Here is a 22,467-nt window from a genome sequence, read left to right as displayed (position 1 = left end):
TCTTAATTGGATCCCATCACTACAGTGGTTGGGCGGTTGGCTAACCCATGGCACTGTAGGCTGGACTGATGGATCCCTAAATTGAGACTCAATTTTGTTATGGTACGATAGATGAAGTAAATCTCAATGGCTGTGCCTCTCAATGAGGAAAAAAGCGTTGGTCTCTATGATCCAAGTGCAATCTTTTCCCTGATCTGACTATGGGACTTATGGGTTTGGTCAGATCAGTTCTGTTAGATAAGGCTTTTGACTGCGTTAGAGAAAAGTTATCCTAGAGGAATCGCCCGTGCTTTTCAGGCAAGGAAAGTTTTTTTCCACGATCGGTTTTGGATGAATCGATGGATTAGTTTCTTGTCCGGATATCCATGGTGGGCGAGGCTCCGATTGTGAGACCCTGCCCCGCAAAAGAAGTGCTACTTCCGCTGCTAGCACCCCTAAATTCATGTTGCGTGGTGGGGACAGGGATCCTACAATTGTAAAGATATCCACACAATTCTCCTTTTTGGGAAGTACACTACTTGACCTCTCCATCCAAGATGTGCTCATGCACAAAGCGATATTGTATCTCAATATGCTTTGAAACATCGGGTTCTTTGCAAATGCCACACAACTTTGATTGTTGCACAATTGAGTGAGCTACTCTCATGAGTAGCTCCCATGTCCCCGAAAATTCTCCTTAGCTATAATGTCTTGCTTTGTAGTAGAAGAAAGGGCCTCTGAAGGCTATTTCTTACTGATCTAGATAGATCCATGGAAACCCAGTCTAAGTCACAATATCAGTTTAGGTATGTATAGATGATGCTATACTCAAGTATCTCGGATATATTTCAACACTCGCATTGGTGCCTTCCAATGGTTCTCTTAGGGCTGATTTGAGCATCTCCTTAGTACACCATGCTGATGTTTAACCATGTATTACATAAGAAGATAAAACACCCAACCAACTTCCTGTACTCCTTCATATCCACTAGTGGAGAAGTATATTTTTTGTAGACAACTTCACATCAACCTCCATAGGGGTGCCAACTCGACCTTACCAAATGCCTTTTTCCTACATACTTCTAGTGAGGATTGAAGATGCAATCCACCAGCGATACCTTAATAAACAAAAATTCATAATCCCAAGGTCTATCGTTTCAAACTTTGAACTTAGCATCTCCATGGTAAGCAAGGACGTTTTTCGAGTATGACTTTTCTGAGCGAGGCTAGCTTTGAGCAAACAATGTTAAAAAGTTGTATAGCTCTATTGAGTTTCCTTCACTATTTTGATTAGCAATGCAAATTTACATATTTTCCCTACCACCTAGATGGTGGTAGGGTCAACTAGCTAAGTGTTTAGTCTAGTCCAACCGAACATCACAAGCATCACCCATAACAATCTCACCAAATTTTAATACTTCTTAATATTCAATCACCTATCCTAAACACTTCTATTTACTTCAAATATGTCACTACAAATCTTCATAGTAACTAACTATATAGATTGAAATCATATTTATTAGTTTCCCTTACATTTGAAAAAAAAACATGATGACCACTTTATTAGTTTATCTTTATTTAAAAAATCATAATAATTACCTCAATAACCAAAATGAATCCACATTTCCAATGCATTTAAAAAAAGTTAGTTGAAATAATCCTACATTATATAGGATCATGATGAGATCAAAATGAGCCCAACACCCAATCCTCTCCATGAGGGTCATCTGAAAAAACCTAGCACGGGAAATACTGAAGGAATGCAATCTTAGACATCTTATTTATGTGTTTTTAAGGCCATTTTGGAATTCCAGATAGGGTCAAAATAGCCAGCATCAAAGATAGTCTATTAGGAATATCAATGGTTAAAGCTACTTATATGGATTCACCCTACCTTTTTGGAGCTTAGCTCATGTACCGACTAGGCCACTCAAGGCTCTATATGAAGGTCGTATATTCCTTTTTTTATTCTTTATGATATTCAAGTTCTCGTCTCAAGCGAATGAGGATGAAAACATCTGTAAATCAACTTAAAATCAAAGAGAACTTGGTTTTTTCTTCTTATGCTATGTTAGGTATGCTTCAATCTACATTTGTGTGAATTTAATTTTCATCACAATCACACCAAACTATGTTAACTATGTTTGTAATGTCTCTATTGTATTTGTCTATACATCATTGAAGTTCTTAGCTCAAGAAAGAACAATTGAATGACGATGGAAATGATTGTAATCAACCCAAAAAAGAAAAAAGAGGCAAGCTTTGGAGTCCCTTACTTGATACAAAAGCATTATTTTAGTATAGGTAAAGCTAGCAAAATGAATTTAATACAAGAGCATTATTGCGTATATACATAAAGCTAGCAAAAAGACTAGTCTTGACCCATTCTAGGATTAACACCTGCCACCACTAATATTCTACATCAAAGAGCAAACATGGGCACACTAAAAGGATGTACAATCAAGTTATGAAGCAACTGTGTCCAAAATCTATAACTTGGACAAGCGCCAATAATGGTATGTAGATAGAATACTTATCGATTCTCACTCCAAGAGAGTGTGTCATAGCAAGCTACGATGAATTTCATGTGAATATACTTCATGCATGTATTATGAGATTAAGCATTATATCAGCAATAGAACACTTAAGAGCCTTGGGTGCCCAATCGATCACAACGGCCAACCCACAGTTTAAGTGTGTGTAAACAATTATGGCCTTCTATACAAGTAAATTTCTCTCATGATATATTATAGGACCTTTTCTCCAAGTACAAGATTTTAACAAATTTTACAAATTACTTTAAATAAGTTAACTACAAGTTAATACATCAACCTTAGAAGAAGAATTAAACAAAAAACTTAAATGAAAAAATATTTACGAACACAAGACAAAAGTATTGGGTCCAATCTGCCCCCCCATATGTAAGACCCACGGTCGTCTCACATATGAGTATTTCAATTATTTATTAAGGTATGAGGTAATTTGATACAATCATACATCTTCTCATCATCAGAGGAGAAAAGAGAAGATAGAAAGAAAAGAGAGATTCATCTAAGGAACCTACTTACAAACCATGTTTAATCTCTCTCTCACTCATGAAATACTTAAACCATATAAGGAAAACAATAAGAGAACTAATACTCCCTGTAGACATTTGCCTGTCTCAGCTTGTCTTGGCTCCATGTATACAAGTACAGGCCTGCAACTTGCAGCCACTGTATCTCTCTAGTTTTTTGTCAGAATATAGTTGAGTTGATACTTAAAATTATGGGAATAGGCTAGTCTACAACTCAGCGTGGACCGTTTTGCAAAATTCAACCGTATGCAAAAATCGACCTACTTTTTGGAGATCTTTATCATAAATTTATTTTCTTTATATTTCTCTAATTGTTTAGAGATATTCATATACTCTCATATCTAAGTACTATAATTTTTATTGAATAAATATAATTAAATTCTCAAGAAAGTTCACTCACAACATAATAGTCCTCTTCTCGGTTAAGAAAGCAACTGTCCTCAATTGCATAGCTTGCAAAACCTGGTCTAGAAATTTGACAAAAGAAAGTCCAACAAACCAGCAGGGTTATGCACATGGTACATTAGATCATACATTACCAATAAGGTATGCTTGGCAAGTCCTATCAAAATATATGCTTCAAAAAAATAATAACATTGGTAAGAAGCATACCCATCATACCAAAGCCCGATATTGTTGTTTTAAGATATTAACCATCTCGATCCATTGTCTTATATTCATGCCATATTCACCCTGGATAATGAACAACACATGCTCACACTCTCTCCAACTATACAAGTTGTCCACCATCATACAATGTTAGCAGCTCACAACTACTAACACCGACAACAATCATGAGTACTAACCCATACACTCAAGTCCAATTTTCTCTAAGCCATGGGCATCCCCAATGACCCCAGAGGGTAATCAAACACACCAAATCAGTGCCTCTTTTCCAAGAAAACAACTGTCATCCTGAGAAAACCCTTCTCCATATCACCACCATCACATCCCAGCCATTCCGGCTTATGAGCACAAAGCCTATCAATCTCACCAACCTACATAAGGTTGTCCATTCAAACACATTCACATTAGCAACACATGCTAAAGTTACATGAAAGCACATAAGAATTAAATCTAACACTTAGTTCCAACCATCCCTAATTTCATATGTCCTACACATGGAATATTTGGAATCACCCAAGTGCCATGCTTTGAACATAGTGATAATTAAGTGTCCCCAATTAACCACAGAAGGATGGACGGACAAACCATGACATCCCTCCTGCCTGGGATAGCAACTCTACTCAGTTGCATCATATTAACTAGCCCATGTTTGAGTAAGATTGGGTGAGGTTGGGATAGGTGCGGAAAAACCGCTCAAGTATCCATTCAAGAATTAACAAATAGAGTATAAATGTTTTTGAAGAGAATGCTTATCTTAAAATGAAAGAAAATTTAAATGACTTTGGTGAAAATGTGAATGGTTGGTTAAATTAAGTCAATACATACCTCCATCATTTGGTATGATTGAAATTATCTATCAAAACAATTTAACACTCCAAGGAGACGTGAATCGTTATGGTTTCTATGAATAAGCAATATAAAGTTCTTGAACATAATTCGTGAGAAACTTAACATCATAAACAATGAAAGATAAATTAATTATGGATACAAGATAATAGATACTAACCTTGATTGTTGAAAAGTTATTTGAGAGGGTGTGAGATTATAAATAAACAATAGATATAAATGGCTTTTCAATACATTAAAAGTTTAAATATAAATATAAATATGAATGACTAGCAATTCTAACAATCTTGATTTTAATAAAATGAAAACTTGAATTTAACAAACAAGCATATTTCCTTCCTTGTAAAAAGATTCTTACTACACATCAAGCTGCACATTTGTTTGTTAAACACATTTTCACACATCATGGTTTACCACCACAAGTGATTGTTTCTGATAGAGATTCTAAGTTTTGCAGTGATTTTTGGACTACATTGTTTGATAATCTAGGCACTAAATTGGATTTTTCCACTGCATTTCATCTTGAAAATAATAGTCAAACAGAAGTGACAAATAGCACAATATTGGATTTACTTCGTGCATATGTTTCATCACAACCTAAATAATGGGATAAGTATATCCATATTTTGCAATTTGCATATAACAACACACCGCATTCATCACTAGAAAAGCACCTTTTGCAATTGTGTATGGAAACGTTTTACCTACTCCTATCACTCGTTTGTCACACGCTATTAAAGCTGCAAATCAATTCACCATTGATTTCACTTCCATTCATGATCATGTTCGTAAAGCTATTTCTAATGGACAGGGAGAAATACACTAAACAAGCTAATAAGAAAAGAAAGCACATGGTTTTTCAAGAAGGTCAATATGTTTTGCTTCGTATTAAAAAGAGATGTCTTAAAAGTGTTGAGACTAACCATGTTAAGTTAGCTCCTATTTTTTATGGTCCTTTTAAAATTACTCATAAGATTAATGACCTACCATATAGGCTTTCACTTCCTTCTCATTGGAGAATTCATAATTCTTTTCATATTAGTGTTTTGAGACCTTATAGGGGACCAGTTCCTACACATCCCTCTGTATGAGGAAGCACCTAGTCTTGTTGACCAAGTAGAAGAACTTCAACCTGAGAATATTATTGACCATGAGACCACTACTACTCGCACATGTACTATATATAATAGATATCTTTTGATCTTCAAAAATCATCCTCGCAAAAATGCTAAATGGATGCCTGAGCAGTTTTTCCACGCCTATCCCGACATCATCCAATCTTACTTTCAAACATGCGCCGATTGATATGATGCAACTGAGAATAATTTCTATCCCGGCGGGCAGCAGGGATGTCACGGTTTGTCCATCCATCCTTCTGTGGTTAATTGGGAACGCCTAATTACCACTATGTTTGTAGCATGGCACTTGGGTGATTTTGAATATTCCATGTGTAGGACATATGAAATTAGGGATAGCTGGAACTAAGTGTTGGATTTATTACTTATGTGTTGTCGTGGATAGCTTGTGTTAAAAGCAACCCCCATTTTTGTAAAGGGCAAGCCCATGCATAAGCGTGTATCTATTTTTAGCTTATAGGCTATTTTTATTAATAAAGCATAAATACTCAAGAAGGGAAGGAAGCTGACACTTCTTGAGGGGGGATAGATTGCACCCAATGATTCTCTTTTGTGTTTTCATGCTATGCTATGCTTTTATGATTATTTATTATTTTTTTGATTATGGTAATATGATTGAAGTGATGAACCAGGTGGTATTTGGTTGGATGGTGTGTCTCCCTATGATCCTAGTGGTTTCATGATACAACACAATTATGGCCTTATATATAAGTCATTTTCTCTCATGATACAACACACTCTCCCATTGTGCAATTGAGTCTTGTTCTTACTTCTCTACTTTATTCTTATACACACTCTCCCATTGTATAATTGAGTATTTCTCTTGCTTCTCTACTCGATCCTTATGCATGTGTATCTACCCCATAGGTGTGTGAAAGAGGAGTGTGTGGGTACTCCTAGTGGACAATACTGGAGTCAATGTGACAACAGATCAAGAGGAGTACAACAATATAGAGATCTCTAAAAGAAGAGAGGGTTGTATTCATTGTAGCACATTGGTAACTTTTCCATGATGACATGTTGAGTCTCGTTCTTGTTTTCTTTGTGAATGAGAGAGTGTAGAGAGTTCTAGAGAGCTGGAGTGGGCAATAACATTTTTGGCACCTTTGTCAAGGGCATTGTACTTCTATAGTCTTGCTTCTTGATTTGTTCTCCATGGTGAGTGATATGTTCACTTCCCACATATACAGTTGAAAAGGTGAGTAAAGAAGAAAATAAATAAATAAATAATATTTCTTATTTTTTTATTTTTTATCTTAGATCTATTGTGAATTTATTTATTTAGCTATTTTTTGTTCTTAGGGTATGCTAGGAACTAGCTAGATACATTTAAAATTTATACTTGGCATGCAATAGCTTTAAAGTGATTTTTATATTTTTACAGAAAGGATTTAGGATAAGCCTAGAGCTTAGATCTATTTTTTTGTTTGATTTTTTTTATTTTTCTTGTAATAGAGTAGATAGTAGGTTAGCAGGGTATTAGGAAAGACCATTCAAACAAAAAAAAAAGCATTAAAAATCAAAAGAAACATTTGATTTAAGATAATTTCCACTAATCCATTGATTTTCATGCTTAGTAGAGTCAAGAGATGAAAACTAAGTTGTATGTTATGTGAATTGGGTATCATTGTATAGGAAACATAACCATAGACTTTCATGCAAAAATATTTCTTCTCAAAAAAGTGGAAGGATGTATCTTCTTTTTTTTTAAGTATTCACAAGAAAACCTCTACATTTTGAAGTTACACCATTTTTAGAAACTCCAAGATTAAGGGTGCTTGTTCAAGAACATAACTAGGATGGCCGGACCTCTTGAGATCTTTTGTCTCCACATAGTTTTATACATTTTGGCTATATGCAAAATTTGGAGTTGTTAAGGAAAACTGAGCTATTTAGCCACACAAGCCTAATTCATAGCACACACATGTGCACCTAGGATCCCTCTTCATAGGTAGAAACAAAGAGAGACAAATTGTCTTAAATTCCAACTTTGTGCCTATACTTTTTAGATGCATCTTTCGAGCTTGAGTGTTTGTACTGTACATCTTCACGAAGGTGTCTCAGCCTCTTTAGGCATTTGTGCATCATGTATATGCAAAATCATGGAGTCGTCACACTAACAAACAACCAGTAATAAGAACCTTTTTTGCTCTTTCAATGTATGCTTTATATGGTTGCACCTATGGTGGGGTGGGATTTTCTTCAATAGTTTCTAACTCCTTTTCATCACATGATGAAATTAAAGGAATTCATTATCTATCATGAAAAGGAGTTCATCGCCTATGAGATAAACTCCTAATATCCTCTTCCCATGAGAAAATTGCTTATCTTGAATTTCTAAGACTGGAAATTATTCTTCTCTAGCTTCTCGCTCATAATTTATAACAACTTCAATTTCTAAGCCTGGTAATTATTCTTGTCTAGCTTCTCGCTCACAATTTATAACAAGCTATTAGACATCTTTATCTACAAAAACTTACCAAATAGTGCTTGCAAAAAAGTTTTATACCTATAGGAAACCTGCAATCCTTAACACAGTGGTACCATACACTTGTTACACTGAACTGTACATGGAATAGTCACACACACATATATCCACCAACCTACAAATAATAGATTCTCTGAAATACAACCAAATTTTTTCCATAACTTTGCACTAAACTAAAAATTAAACATACAAAGGCAAAATCAACACTTTTATAGATTGCCTATTTGCAAAAAATAAAACCAGGCCTCCAAATACACCCTAATCATCCTGAAATGCATAAGACTTTGAAGTTGATAAAGTGAACTGCTGCACACAACAAGGTCTTCTTCCTTGACCTAGGAGGATGCCTCAATCTGAGACAGTGCTTCTCTGTTTACGTGTAGCTCTCATAGCTACCCAGAAGTGTTGCTCAAAAATCAAGAGGGAAAGAGAATCTAGAATTACCCTTAAGGGTGTATTACTTCCTTTGCTTACCTCTTGAGTTCTTCACATGAACTGGCACTCTAATACCATGAGAAGACTTTGGTGGAAAGGATGACCTTGAGCTCCTTGCAAGAAAACACACACAGACACACAAGAGAGATGGATGGCTGAATTTTCTTCTATTCTCTTCTCTACTACCATTACATAAAGAAATAAGAGTACATAATTTATGGGAAAGTTCTCTCCTACTAAAATTTGTAAAATTTGATCCAAAGTGTGCCGACTACATGAGCTCGTGCTATAACTATGCCATAACTAGTATACCAAAGTTGGTGTCACACAACCACTGGTGGCATATCGCCCACAATCTCACCAGCCCTGCCAGTGTTGTAAGTGTGAAAGCTATCACCCAGGTAGTACAAAGAAATAATTGAGCTCAATATCTCAAGGTGCAAACCATGGCCAACTTAGGGGGATTAAATGTACCCTTGATGGAGCTGAATACAACATCCAAAATCTACCCTTGATGGAGCTGAATCCAACATCCAAAATCTACCAACTCTTGAGGTCCATGCCTTACATCTTCTATGCATTGGACCCATCATCATCTAGTTTTCACACCCTTGGTAAATATGATTTCCCCAATGACTGTACCAAACATAATAGGTCCCAATCTCCAGTAGTTGCTTGGACTCAACACAACAACATTTTTATCCCCTAGATACTCAAACTTTAGCACCACTTATCAATCTAGGAAGGGGATTTTCACAAGGAATGGACAATGCTCTAAACTCAAGAGGAGTTGTACATGGCACAAGCAAGTCATCAAGAACTATGGCCAAAAATATCCCCAAGCTCATGGGTAAATATGATGGATCTAAGGATCCCGTTTAATTCATGTAATTGTTTAAGCAATGATGTGAAGCTTTTGGAAATCCAAATTACCTCACCACGTTATATGCATTCAATCTTTTCTTAATTAGAAAAGGTCAATTAGTGATTTAGCACTTTGAAACCTACAATTAAGGTCAATTAGTGATTTAGCACTTTGAAACCTACAATTAAGGTAAATTTTAGAACTCTAAATATAGCCTTCATCTATGGATTTTCTAGACAAGGCCCAACACAACTCTACATAGAGTGAAAACCAAAGGAGGAAACTGTAAGAGATTACATTTGTGTAAGAAAATTGTGAACTTATGATGTGAGCACTAGGATAAATTCAATGACACACATGAAAAGATGTTTCCTCATGGTATTTAAGAGTAACACTTTACACAACCTGGTCATACTCTCAAATCTAGATTCTTTTGATCAATGTTGCAAAGAAGCAATCAGTGATGATAATCGTGAAGTAAAATATTTCTCGTCTAAACTAATGAAGGCAAGCTCTAAAGAGAAATTGATCTCTCCAATGATTCTAAACCACCTTGCTTGAAAATTTTTAGAAGAATCCCCAATAAGAGGATGCGCTCAACAATCAAACACAATCTTTAAAACCTCTTCCACTTCTAGACCATAAGTTAGACTAGAGGTTAGAAGTGAAGTGTACATGGTAATTAATATGATGCAAGCTTATCTAAATGTTCTTCTAATAGAGGTTAGAAGTGAAGTGTGCATGGTAATACATATGCTACAAGATTATCTAAATGTTCCTCTAATAGAGGTTAGAAGTGAAGTGTACATGGTCTGATCAATATGATACAAGCTTATCTAAATGTTCCTATAATAATAGAGGTTAGAAGTGAAGGACACATAGAGGTTATAAGCCCTTGAAATATTTAAAAACCTCAGTGCCTAAACTTTACCCTCATTTAAATCTTCCTAGAATAGAGGCTAGAAGTGAAGTATAAATATGATACAAGCTTATCTAAATGTTCCTACAGTAGAGGTTAAAAGTGAAGTGGTAACACAAATGATACAAGCTTATCTAAATGTTCCAATAATAGAGGATGACCTTGAGCCCCTTGCAAGCAAACACACACACACGAGTATACAAGCACACAAGAGAGATGGATGGCTAAATTTTCTAAAACTTGCAAAATTTGATCCATAGTGTGCCGACTGCATGAGCTCGTACTATAACTATGCCATAACTAGTATACCAAAGTTGGTGTCACACAACCACTGGTGGCATATTGCCCACAATCTCACCAACCTAGCCAATGTTGTAAGTGCGGAAGGTATCTCCGAGGTAGTACATAGAACTAATTGAGCTCAATATCTCAATGTGAAATCCATGGCCAACTTAGGGGGATTAAATACCCTTGATGGATCTCAATCCAAAATCCGAAATCTACCAACCTTTGAGGTCCCTACCTTACATCTTATGCAATGGACCCATCATCATCTAGTTTTCACACCCTTGGTGACTATGATTTTCCTAATAAATATACCAACCATAACAGGTCCCATTCTCTCGTAGTTACTTAGACTCAACACTTAACAACATTTTTATCCCCTAGATACTCAAACATTAGCACTAATCATCAATCTAGGAAGGGGAGATTCACAAGGAATGGACGATGCTCTAAAATCAAGAGGAGTTGTACATGGCACAAGCAAGTCATCAAGAACTATGGCCACAAATATCTCCAAGCTCATGGTGGACAAATATGATGGATCTATCGGTCCCATTTAATTCATGTTATTGTTTAAGCAACAATGTGAAGCTGTTAGAAATCCAAATTACCCCACCAAGTTATATTAATTCAATATTTGCTTAATTAGAAAAGGCTAATCAGTGGTTCAACACTTTGAAACCTAAAATTAAGGTAAATTTTAGAACTCTAAAGATAGCCTTCATCTATGGATTTTCTAGACAAGGCCCAACATAACTCTACATAGAGTGAAAACCAAAGGAAGAAACTGTAAGAGATCACATTTATGTAAGAAAATCGTGAACTTATGATATGAGCACTGGAATAAAATCAATGACACACATGAAAAGATGTTTCCTCATGGGATTTAAGATTAACACTTTGCACAACCTGATCATACTCTCAAATCTAGATTCTTTTGATCAATGTTGCAAAGAAGCAATCAATGAGGATAATTGTGAAATAAAATATTTCTCATCTAAACTAATGGAGGCAAGATCTAAAGAATAATTTATCTCTTGAATTATTCTAAACCACCTTTCTTTAAAACTTTAGGAAGAAGCCCCAGTAAGAGGATGCGCTTAATCAAACACAATCTTTAAAACCTCTTCCACTTTTGGACCAAAAGTTAGAATGGAGGTTAGAAGTGAAGTATACATGGTTAGAAGTGAAGTGTACATGGTTAGAAGTGAAGTGTACATGGTAATTAATATGATGCAAGCTTATCTAAATGTTCTTATAATAGAGGTTAGAAGTGAAGTGTACATGGTAATCAATATGCTACAAGCTTATCTAAATGTTCTTATAATAGATGTTAGAAGTGAAGTGTACATGGTGTGATAAATATGATACAAGCTTATCTAAATGTTCCTATAATAATAGAGGTTAGAAGTGAAGTATACATAGAAGCTATTAGCCCTTGAAATAATTAAAAACCTCAGTGCCTAAACTTGACCCTCGTCTAAATCTTCCTAGAATAGAGGCTAGAAGTGAAGTATCAATATGATGCGAGCGTATCTAAATGTTCCTATAGTAGAGGTTAGAAGTGAAGAGGTAATCAAAATGATACAAGATTATCTAAATGTTTCTATAATAGAGGTTAAAATTGAAGTGTACATGGTAATCAAAATGATACAAGCTCAACTTTGCACATGGTGTGAACACAGTCTCACATGACCTTTGATTTGTGGGAGATCATTAGGTCTAGAGTTAGGTAGTCTAGGTGGTGGTTCATCTAAGAAATAATCTGAAAACTTGGAAATAAATGGATGGTGAGAAGGGTTAGTTGGTGATGCCTCTAAAGCAGTAAAGCATCAAATAGGCCTTTTCTTGACTTCTCAAAGCTCTCTTTGCTTGCGTGTGGCTAAGTAAAGGAAATAATTATCTTTCCTTTTGGCTTCTAAGACATATGGACTAACCATCTTTTTGAATCCACATCTCATGAGGATCATAATCTATTTGTGGATTATACCGCTGATGCCAAGGCATACCTAAGATTACATCTACTCCCTAAGGTGCTACAAGGAAATCTTGGTTGTCCTCGTAGCATTCATTGCATACTGATACCTAGGTCTTTAACCTCTTTTGTGATTGTACTTTGTACTCGTTAATGTAATTTTAACCTTTTATTGTGATGTGGATTCAAGCCCAAACCATAATCTAACCAACCATGCGAGTGATATAAGGGAAAGCACTATCCTACTAAAACATACAAGGTTGGTCCATACTGTGAATCCAACTATACTCGTTGGTGCTATAACTATGCCATACTCTAATAATCCAACTGTGACTGTCACATAGCCTATCATCCATTGGCAGCATATCAACCATAATCTCACCAAACCCTGCTAGTGGCATGAGTGCAAAAGCTATCACCAAGGCAGGTCATCGATGTCCGTAGCGCTAGTTGAGCTCAATATCTCAACACTCCCCCTTGAGCTCAACTCTACACACTGCACTCGAAGTAAGCTCGTAAATCTATAGAGCTTCTCTATACCAATGCCTTCTTAAAGACGTCACCTGATTCTCTATGCTGATAATACTAAATCCACATCACCTACTAGAGCCTTCGCCCTTACAAAGTGATAATAGATCTCAATGTGCTTCTTCCTTGCTGATAAACTAGACAACTATATGCTACTCATATAATAAATGACAACAACCCTATCCACGGGCTCACCCATATCACCAAGTAGCATGAAACCAAGCTACCGGATAGAGGGGCTACCATAGTAGCACTCTACCTCTATACTCAACAAGGCAACCACCGGTTGTTTCTTCTTGTTTCTACTCCAACTCATAGTAACACTTCTTTTTTAAAAAACATAAAGCCTTTGATAGATCTCCTATTTGTAGTATTACTAGCCCAATCAGCATCTGTATTTACCAATATAGCTCTATCTATATGCTATACTCATAGAAAAGTCCTAATCAAATGTGGACTTTATGTATTTGAGAATCTATCTAGCCACATCCAAGTGTAGCCTCTTGGGGGCCTACATAAACTGACTCACAAGTCCAACAACATAGCTCAAGTAATGATCATGTAGATCAAGCTACACACTCTCTCAATGGTCATGAAGGGTAGTGTGCTAATAATATAGACATATATGTATGTATATATATGTGTATATATATACACACACACATACATATACACACGTATACACACACACACATACATACACACACATATATACACACATGTATACACATACACACATATATACACACATACACACACACACGCATACGTACATGTATACATATATACATACACACACATATTTATACATACATACATATGTGTGTGTGTGTGTGTGTGTGTGTGTGTGTGTGTGTGTGTAATATTACATTATTATATTTACATGTTTAAATCATCCCCTTTGCATTAACCGAACTATGCTCTTTACGAACTCTTTACAAAGGACTCCTTTCTCAAAGATTTATTATAACTTGAGGAGCATTGGTACTTGTTGGTTCCATTCATTAAATCAAGCTTCGAAGAAAGTGAAAGAGAGAGAGAGAGGGGTTTCAAAAAAGGGCAGGTGAATTGAGAAAAAGGAGAGAATCCTAGATACAATGGCCACGTGTGCCACATGCAGTGGACATGTGGCAAGAGCAATTAACAGAAAACGTGTAGTCTCATGTGACTACACGTGACTACATGTGTAGTCTCATGTGACTACACGTGTCAGCAATTTCCTATTGGCTATAGGTCTTCTCCACGCATGCGGCTAGTCCTCTCTACATGTTTCCATCTCTTGTGATCATCCGACCTTGTGGTTATCTCTGCACCTTCTTGCTCGTCGCCCTGAGCGTTGGAGGGAGGCTTGGTGAGGAGTACCTTATTGCTGATGGTTGATTCTCTTCATCTTGACTCTCTTTCGGCGGTGACCAGCGTTCGTCTCGGCCTTCCTGCCGCTTCATGGCGTCTTGCCCGATCAGGTGGTGGAGGCAATCTCTAAGGTACCTGTAGTTTCCATCTTAACCTAGTTGTGGGTCTTTTCCTGCTTAAAAGAGTTCATCCCTTCTGCAGATCCCCCGTAAAGGACGCTGGAGGACTCTCCAACGGTGAGGAGCCTTCTTCTTTCTTGATCCACCAAAACAGCGGGAGGAGGATCAGCATCAGCTACCTCTGAGGTACAGGTTGACCATAATCAGGGCTTCTCTGTTCTGATACTTTCCCACCGGCCTTGCAGGAGGATCCGATGCTGACGCGGGTGGAGGTTATCGGAATCTTCTTGTTGTTGTGCACCTGCAATCGAGTTTGGAGAGGGCTGTGGATGATGGTATGTATGATTTTCGTTGGTCAGAACTGAACTGCTCTGTCGACCTTGCAGGAAGCTCCCACGATTCAGTGTCGGTCTGGCGATAGGAACCATTCTGGAGTTATGGAGCACAACAGGTCACTTTGCCTTAGCTGCTTTTTCTGCTTCTCTGGAATGGATCCTGGTACCTGTATGCATGTTGTTCCTCTTCTACTCCTATATGGGGAAGAGATAGGTTTGCTTACTGAAGTCTGCATATTGCTTCTATTAATGCTCTGTCCTTAGAGAGGATTAGGATAATCTTATCTCTGGTTTTTTCCAGTTTTTCCCTGGTGTAATCTGAGGCTCTCTTTTGTAACTTAATCAGTAACCTCTTCTCCAGGTTGAATAGGACTTGTGTTTGTTTGTTCCAATACCTGATGCATGTTGTAATTAAACAAAGAGAGAGAGGAGGACCCTTAATTTCAGGGTTGTCAAAAGTGACTATAATCCTCTGTAGCCAGGCATGCCATAGATACTCGCATCTTATTACATTCCATAGAGTTGTTGAGCATCCTATGTTTTCTCCTATCATTGTATTCTTCCAATTTACATCTTTCCCCCAACTATGAATAGCTGCATGCAGCTCTTTGAAAGTATTTGAGATGTGTTTGCAATGTATAAAAATGTGGAGATCGTCCTCAGGTAGGCCGCATCTTGCACATTGATCTGAGGCAATGCTAAGCTTAGCAGCCTTACTCTGTGACCAAATGGCTCTGTAGGCAACCAGCCAGGCGAGGCAAGATTTCTTGGGTTCAATGTGTGTGCTCCACAGTTCCTTGAGACTGTTGTGCCATCTTTTCCCGTCCCGGGTGATATTCCATCTGCGGTTAAGAGTGACATGAATTGGGGGGGATCTTTCAAGATTAGGGATGGGGAGGAGTGGTTTATTCTTTAACCAGTGAAAGGCTTGGATATTGAAGGTGGGGGATCTGCTGATTTTCCAGATTTCTTGAGTGTTCCATTGGATTGCTCTGCTTTGGATTAGATCTAGTTCAGGGGTTCTGCAGTCGAATTTGGCTACCAGCTCTGCTCTTGTGAGCCAGGTACCATGGTGAGGGTTGAACATATCTGACCAGGTTACTAGACCTTTCTTGTGTAGATTAAGGGCTATTTTCTCTTCTTCTGGTTCAAGGAGGGTATGAGGGAGAATAGACCACCAGTCCGTGGCTAATATTCCTTCTGATTTGTTGCCCTTGGGATTGATGGACAGAAAACTTTTAATTCTGAACCAGGCCTTCCATATTGAAGTAACTAGCTGGCTCCCTTTAGGGGTTATGGGATGCTTGGAGGCTATTATGGTGATGATGGGAAGATTGAGCCACTTGAGGGATGTCTGTAGGGTTCTCCATAGCTCTGATGATCCATTTAGCGGCCATTCTGTCAGCATACAGGCGAATGTCTTTAATCCCGAGCCCTCCCTTGATTTTGGGCACCGTGCAGGTGTCCCATTTTACTTTGGGTCTGCTTCTGTGCCATGGGTCACCTCCCCAAAGGTAGTTTCTGCAGAGCTTGGTGAGGTCCTCAGAAACAGAGGACTAGAACTTGGAACTCCCTGCTAAGGCTAAGAGCACCTCTGCTGATTATGGGGGACTTTAACATGGTGGAAACCCTCAAAGACAGATTCAAATCCAAGGGTCAAACGGTTCAGAGAAACAAGCATGGGAAAAGATAAAACACAAGTTCAATCTACAAGATCTGGGTCACGAAGGAAGCTTCTCTTGGCAAAACTACTCTTCAGGAGATCTATCCAGAAAAGCCAGGCTAGATAGAGCATATGCAAGTGGTGAAATCTACTCTAAATTCAATAGGTGTGAATGTGCTATAGACAATACCACATGCATCTCAGATCACTATCCCATCATCAAGACTTCAGACACAAATCAAGCTGGTTTCACACAGATCCAGCTCTATTTAAACTGCCCACAGTTCAAGAAGAAGTCAAACACATCTGGGAATCCTTCTTCAACAACAACCTCTCCCCGGCCAAAGCCTGGAGCCTGGCAGTCAAGTCTACCCAAAACCTACTCAGGCAGGTTAGAAAGGAGGTTTCAGCCCACAGATCCAGCAGACTCAAAAAACTCCAAGAGCAACTGCAAGAACAAGAGTCCTCTTCTTACCCAACTAATACCAATCAGATCAGAGCCAAAATCAAAAGAGAAGAAGAAATAGCTCTACAACATACTAAGCTTTTTACCAGGGAATGGTAGACAGGAAAAACAGACAGGCCATGTCAGGAAATGTTTAAAATGCTCAAGGTCAAACAAAGGTAAGAACATATCCCCTTGCTTTAAAACAAGGAGGGAAACCAAGCTATGAACCAAGCTGAGAACAAAAAGCTGATCACTGACTACTTCAGCAGCATTTTCCAGGAAGAAGGGCCCCCCTCCCCATCTAAGGCAGCCGCAATGGATGCAATCAAACTAGTCAGACCTAGAACAATCCCAGCCAACATAGCCGCTACTCTGGAGCAGGAAATCTCTCACGAAGAAATCAAAGAGATCATCTTCTCCCTCAAACCCAATAAGAGTCCAGGTGAGGATGGACTGCCTGCTGAGTTTTTCCAATCCTTTTGCGATGTGCTATCAGGTCCCATCCTCAAAGTATGGCAAGAATCACTGAAATATAGAGCACTGCCAGCACAAATCAATGAAGGCCTTATCAAGCTGATCCATAAAAAAGACCCCAAGGACATCATGGAAAACTGGAGACCCCTCACCATGCTCAACAGTGTCTACAAAATCTTTGCCAAAGCTTTAGCCAACAAGCTGAATAAACACATGAAACAATGGATAACAAAGGAACAAAAAGAGTTCATCAAAGGCAGGTACATCTTGGACTCCATAATCGCCCTATGGGAAGGTTTTGAGTACGCAAAAAAAACCAGCCAGGACTTCTTGTTTATCAAGATTGACTTTGAGAAAGCATACGACAGAATTCAGTGGGACTACATCCTCCAATCCCTCAAAGACATGGGCTTGGGACCCCAGTTCTCCCATATGGTTAAAACACTATTTGGAAACGCCAAAGCTAAAATTATCTTCAATGGTGATCTGTCAGACCCATTCCCTCTGGAAAAAAGTATTAGACAAGGATGCCCTCTAGCTCCCCTGCTATATGCTATAGCTGCAGATGGTCTTAACTGGCTAATAAAGGACAAGATAAGCAAAGGAGAACTAGTCGGTATCAAACTACCCAACGGAGACCAAATGTGCACTCAGATGTTTGCGGACGACACTAACAGTCTTATAGAAAACGAAGAAGAGAACATCAAGGTACTCTGGAGCTGTCTCCAAACTTACTGTGATGCCTCAGGATCCAAAATCAATCACAGCAAAACAGGTATCAAAACCCTCATTGAACCCCCTCCCTCTTGGCTCATGGACACAGGTTGTCATAGCATTCAGGATGGTGAGATATTCAGGCTTCTCGGTATACCCATGGGCTTCAAGGTGTCTCTGAAACAAAGATGGCAATGGGTAATGGAGAAAATAGAAAGCAAGCTACTGAGATGGAAAAGAAAGCAACTATCACTTGCACGGAGAATTATGGTACTTAACCATTTCATCATCCCCTCAACGATCTATTTCCTCAACTGCTGGAGACCCCCTGATGCAGAGAGGGTTTTCTTACATGCACAAGAATGTTCTCTTAATTAAAGCATTAAATGCACACCAAGAAAGGAGTCTACTATAATTTCCGAGAACCTATTTTTATGAATCTATGACGAGAGAATTACCACGTGGACTTTTCATTCTAGGTATAAAAAGAATAAATCACGTAATTATAAAATTATGAGATGGTTTTTTTTGCTTATATTGTTACAAAACTGACCAGCTTTTCTGCCTCAATTAGCTGACGATTAAATCACTTTTTTATGACTATGTGGTGGATCTTTTTCTTCTGTGTACAATTGATATTGCCGGGTTTTTGATCACCTGGCCTCAAGGGGGTTCACTGTAAAGTTCTCGAAGACACCATCAGGTTCCCATTCTAGGCAAATCTCAAGCAATTTGGCGAGGGTGAAGGCCACCTCTCTAGCATTGGGGCGAGCAGAGGGATCATCAGCAACACAAGACCTAGCCAGGATGGCCAAACTGTAAGCACAGTCCATAGGAAAACCATTATGAAAGGAAGGGTCCATCCATGCTTTTAATCTCTCCCTTGCATCAGGGCCACTTAACAAAACCCCAATGGCCTCTGACAAGAACATCTCCTTGCCCACTTTACCCCTCATCATGGCTTCCTCTCCTGACAACACCTCCAGCAGCACCACCCCAAACGAATACACATCCATCTTTGGTGATACCCTCCCTTGTGTCACATACTCAGGTGCCATGTACCCTTGGGTGCCCACTATGTGCCTTGTGTCCGGCTCCATATCCTCGATCAGTTTCGCCAACGCGAAATTTGCTATCTTGCCCCTCAATTTTGAGTCTAGAAGAATGTTGTTGCTATTAATATCTTTATGCACAAAGCTTGGATATGTATGATCATGTATGTACTCCATAGCTGTTGCCACATCCAATGCTACTTGTAGCCTATTGCTCCATGTCAATCTGGATGAGCTTCCTGCTGAGCCCATGCTATACCCATGCCCATGAAGCCAATCATGCAATGACCCATTCTCTGCATACTCATAAACAAGATATGATTGTTCTGGCGAGGCTATGCAAACCCCCAAGAGAGAGACAAGATTTGCATGGTTGACCTTCTGCAAGATTTGGAGCTCTTTGGCCACATTCCTTGTCATGCTCTTCACGGCAACAGCTCGCCCTTTGATCGTTCCTCGGTACACAGCGCCTTTGATCCTCATAGAGGGGTTGAAATCCTGTGTTGCCTGCTTGATCTCAGCTAGGGCATATGTGGCAAGCTTCTCATAGGCTGCAAAGTCATTCATACCTTCAAAGAGATCCTGTTCAAGCTTGTGGTTTTTGAAGGGGATTACAGGCTTAGATGGAGATGGGTCAATGGGGTGTGAGAGTTTCTTTTCAAATGGGCTTCTTTTTTTCATCCTTTTTGCAAAGCAAAAAGCTCCAATGCTGATTAGGATTAGTAAAACACCAACTGGAATAGCTATGGCTATGGAAATGTGGGTTCTTTTTATGGCTCTTCTAGTGGATGTATTTGTAGAGGGAGAAGAATGCATGGAGCTTACATTAGGAGGCATTGTAGGTTTCATTAGGAAAGGAAGGAGGACAGTGGTGGCAGGGAAGAGCTTTATTGAGGGGTTGGAGAGGTTGTTCGCCGCTAAAAACTCTTGCTGCAGAAGTCCAAACATGTTAATCACTGAGGAGATTGTCTCAGCAAAGCTTCCTACTGGATATGTAACAAGTAACTGGATGCCTCTGAGCTTCTGCTCTTGAGAAGGGCAAGCACATCTGATAGGGAAAACAAGCTGGTCTCCCACATTCAAGTTTGTGACACTGTGATTAGGGTTTGCATCCTGCATAGCTTGGCATGTGGTCAAGCCCTCATAGGTAGAATTTGCCGCTTGTACAAGGGTATCTCCTGGCCTGATTGAGTAGGTGACGTTATGTGAAGAGAAGTTTCCATTGCAGGTGCATGTGAAGGGGATGTAGAGGCCCTCATCCGGGTTTAGGTCTGGGTTGGAAGAAGAGAGGCTGCTTGCTTCAGCTATGGAGGATGGTGTTGTGTTGAAAAGCATTGTGGCTATGGCGTTTAAAGTAGAAAAAGGACCGGCCTGAACACGGAAATAAGCTAGCGTTTCACAGCTTGGAGTGGAGGGCTCACAGAGATAGCCTGCGTTGTCTGCGTGATACTTCTTGCAGTCCATGGTGTGTTCGCTAGAAGGGTAAGATTGTTGGGCAGCAAGAAGATGGGGGAAGAAGAAGAGAAAGAGGAGGAGACAGAAGAAGGTGGCCGGCATGGTGGCGAAAAACATAGAGAAAGCTCTACACTGCAGGCACGCTTTAAAGCTATATGGCTATGGCTATGGTGATGAGCGACAACCTCCCTCTATGGAAAAGCTATGGCTACGACTGTGGTGTAATTAGCTCCTCTCTGTGTAGTTATGGCTATGGTGATGAAGATTTATGAGCAAAACATTCGTCAATGGAAAAGCTATGGCGATGAAGTTTGATGAGATTTAAAAGCAGTCTGTATCTATCTGTGTGTGAGAGAGAGAGAGAGAGACAGAGAGAGTAAGAGAGACTACAATGCTATTCATGTTGATGCCGATGGCTATGGCGGTAGCTTTGTCTTCTCCATCGCAGGAAGACGACGAGAAAGCTAAAATATGCTTTCCTACGTCTTTGCGTGAACAGCTCATTTTGACCGAGTGGTGCCCAAGGCCGTGTGGCAGCGTGGCACCGACGTGGCTCCAACTTGCACGGCCGTGCGCCTTGGGGGCATCTACATGGCTCCAAAAAGGGACAACCAGTTGGCAGCATTTCGATCAACACGAGGTGATACCATCTACGTGGCATCGTTGTATTCTAAAGTGGACCTTGTCTTGCCACCTTTTTTTTCTTCTTCAAAGGTCACACTCATATTCCTTAGGCCGATTTGAAAGATCCTCTTCCGCTAACTTTTGTTTTGGAACTTTTTAGAACTATGTGCTAAATTATTTTTTTCCAGATTTCAATATAACAAAACATTTATTTCGAATTCTTTTAAGCTCAGTATGTTATCCTATGTGAAGGATCAACCATGAAGGAAACCTTGCAAAAGTGATTAAAGGAAAGGAGTTTGAGCAACAATCCCCCAAGGGATACACCTCTAATGTGCTTCTTATTGCTTATATGCAATTGGGATACCACTTCTCATCGGAAAATTCTTCTTTTGTATGGGAGGATAAAATGTGGAGCCTAGTATGTAATCTACTGAATAGAAAATGGGACTAAGTCTTTGATGTGAGTCTGGTATGGAGAATAGGTGTCTCTTCTAAGTCTCTGATGTAGACCTTTTGTAAAGGGTTGTTAATATTAATATATATAATTATTGTTCCCAAAAAAAGATCTTATAAATATTCTTAAGACCTTTCCATCATGTACCGAACATGCTCCACTTCACTTGATAACAATGACCTTAGAGTACGTACTTCTTGCACAGCAGGGCATGGTTTTGTTGGTAGAGAAATCAATAGGGAGGGCATCCAAACATGCATGTACTTTATGAGCCTACGTCAAACATAATTGCTTTTGGGTAGAAAAATCCAATGTACGTGATCAATTCCATCTAACATTTCGATATTTCTTGCACAAGCAAAGTTTTGTTGGTGGAGAAATCAATGCGACATTCAAAAACATGTGTGTCCTTCCAAGTCTATCTCAAGCATAGCTCCTTGAGGGTAGAAATTGCCCTGTATGGACTCTCTATCAATTTCATTGAATTCTTCTCCCTATTATCTAGTGGCTCGCATCCTGTTTTAATTGAATCTTGTTTACTAGAGTCAATCACTTGAAATGTGAAATGTACCCTACCTAGTATGTAATATTTACAACTTGAAATGTGAAATGTA

The 22,467-nt window shown here is 38.9% G+C and overlaps 1 protein-coding gene across 1 annotated transcript; it reads right to left on the bottom strand.

Annotated features, from left to right (window-relative positions):
- Positions 1-18,769: 18,769 nt before the first annotated feature.
- LOC147627149 (protein LYK5-like) lies at positions 18,770-21,172 on the bottom strand. The gene has a single exon (XM_086816164.1). The coding sequence runs from the start codon at positions 20,887-20,889 to the stop codon at positions 18,919-18,921; it is 1,971 nt and encodes a 656-aa protein (XP_086672290.1). The 5' UTR covers positions 20,890-21,172; the 3' UTR covers positions 18,770-18,918.
- Between the last annotated feature and the right edge of the window lie 1,295 nt (positions 21,173-22,467).

Source organism: Cibotium barometz, chromosome 21 (assembly GCF_041138505.1).
Source record: "Cibotium barometz isolate CiBa-2024 chromosome 21, ASM4113850v1, whole genome shotgun sequence".
NCBI classification, from domain to species: domain Eukaryota; kingdom Viridiplantae; phylum Streptophyta; class Polypodiopsida; order Cyatheales; family Cibotiaceae; genus Cibotium; species Cibotium barometz.
This window is presented reverse-complemented; position numbering and strand designations above follow the sequence as displayed.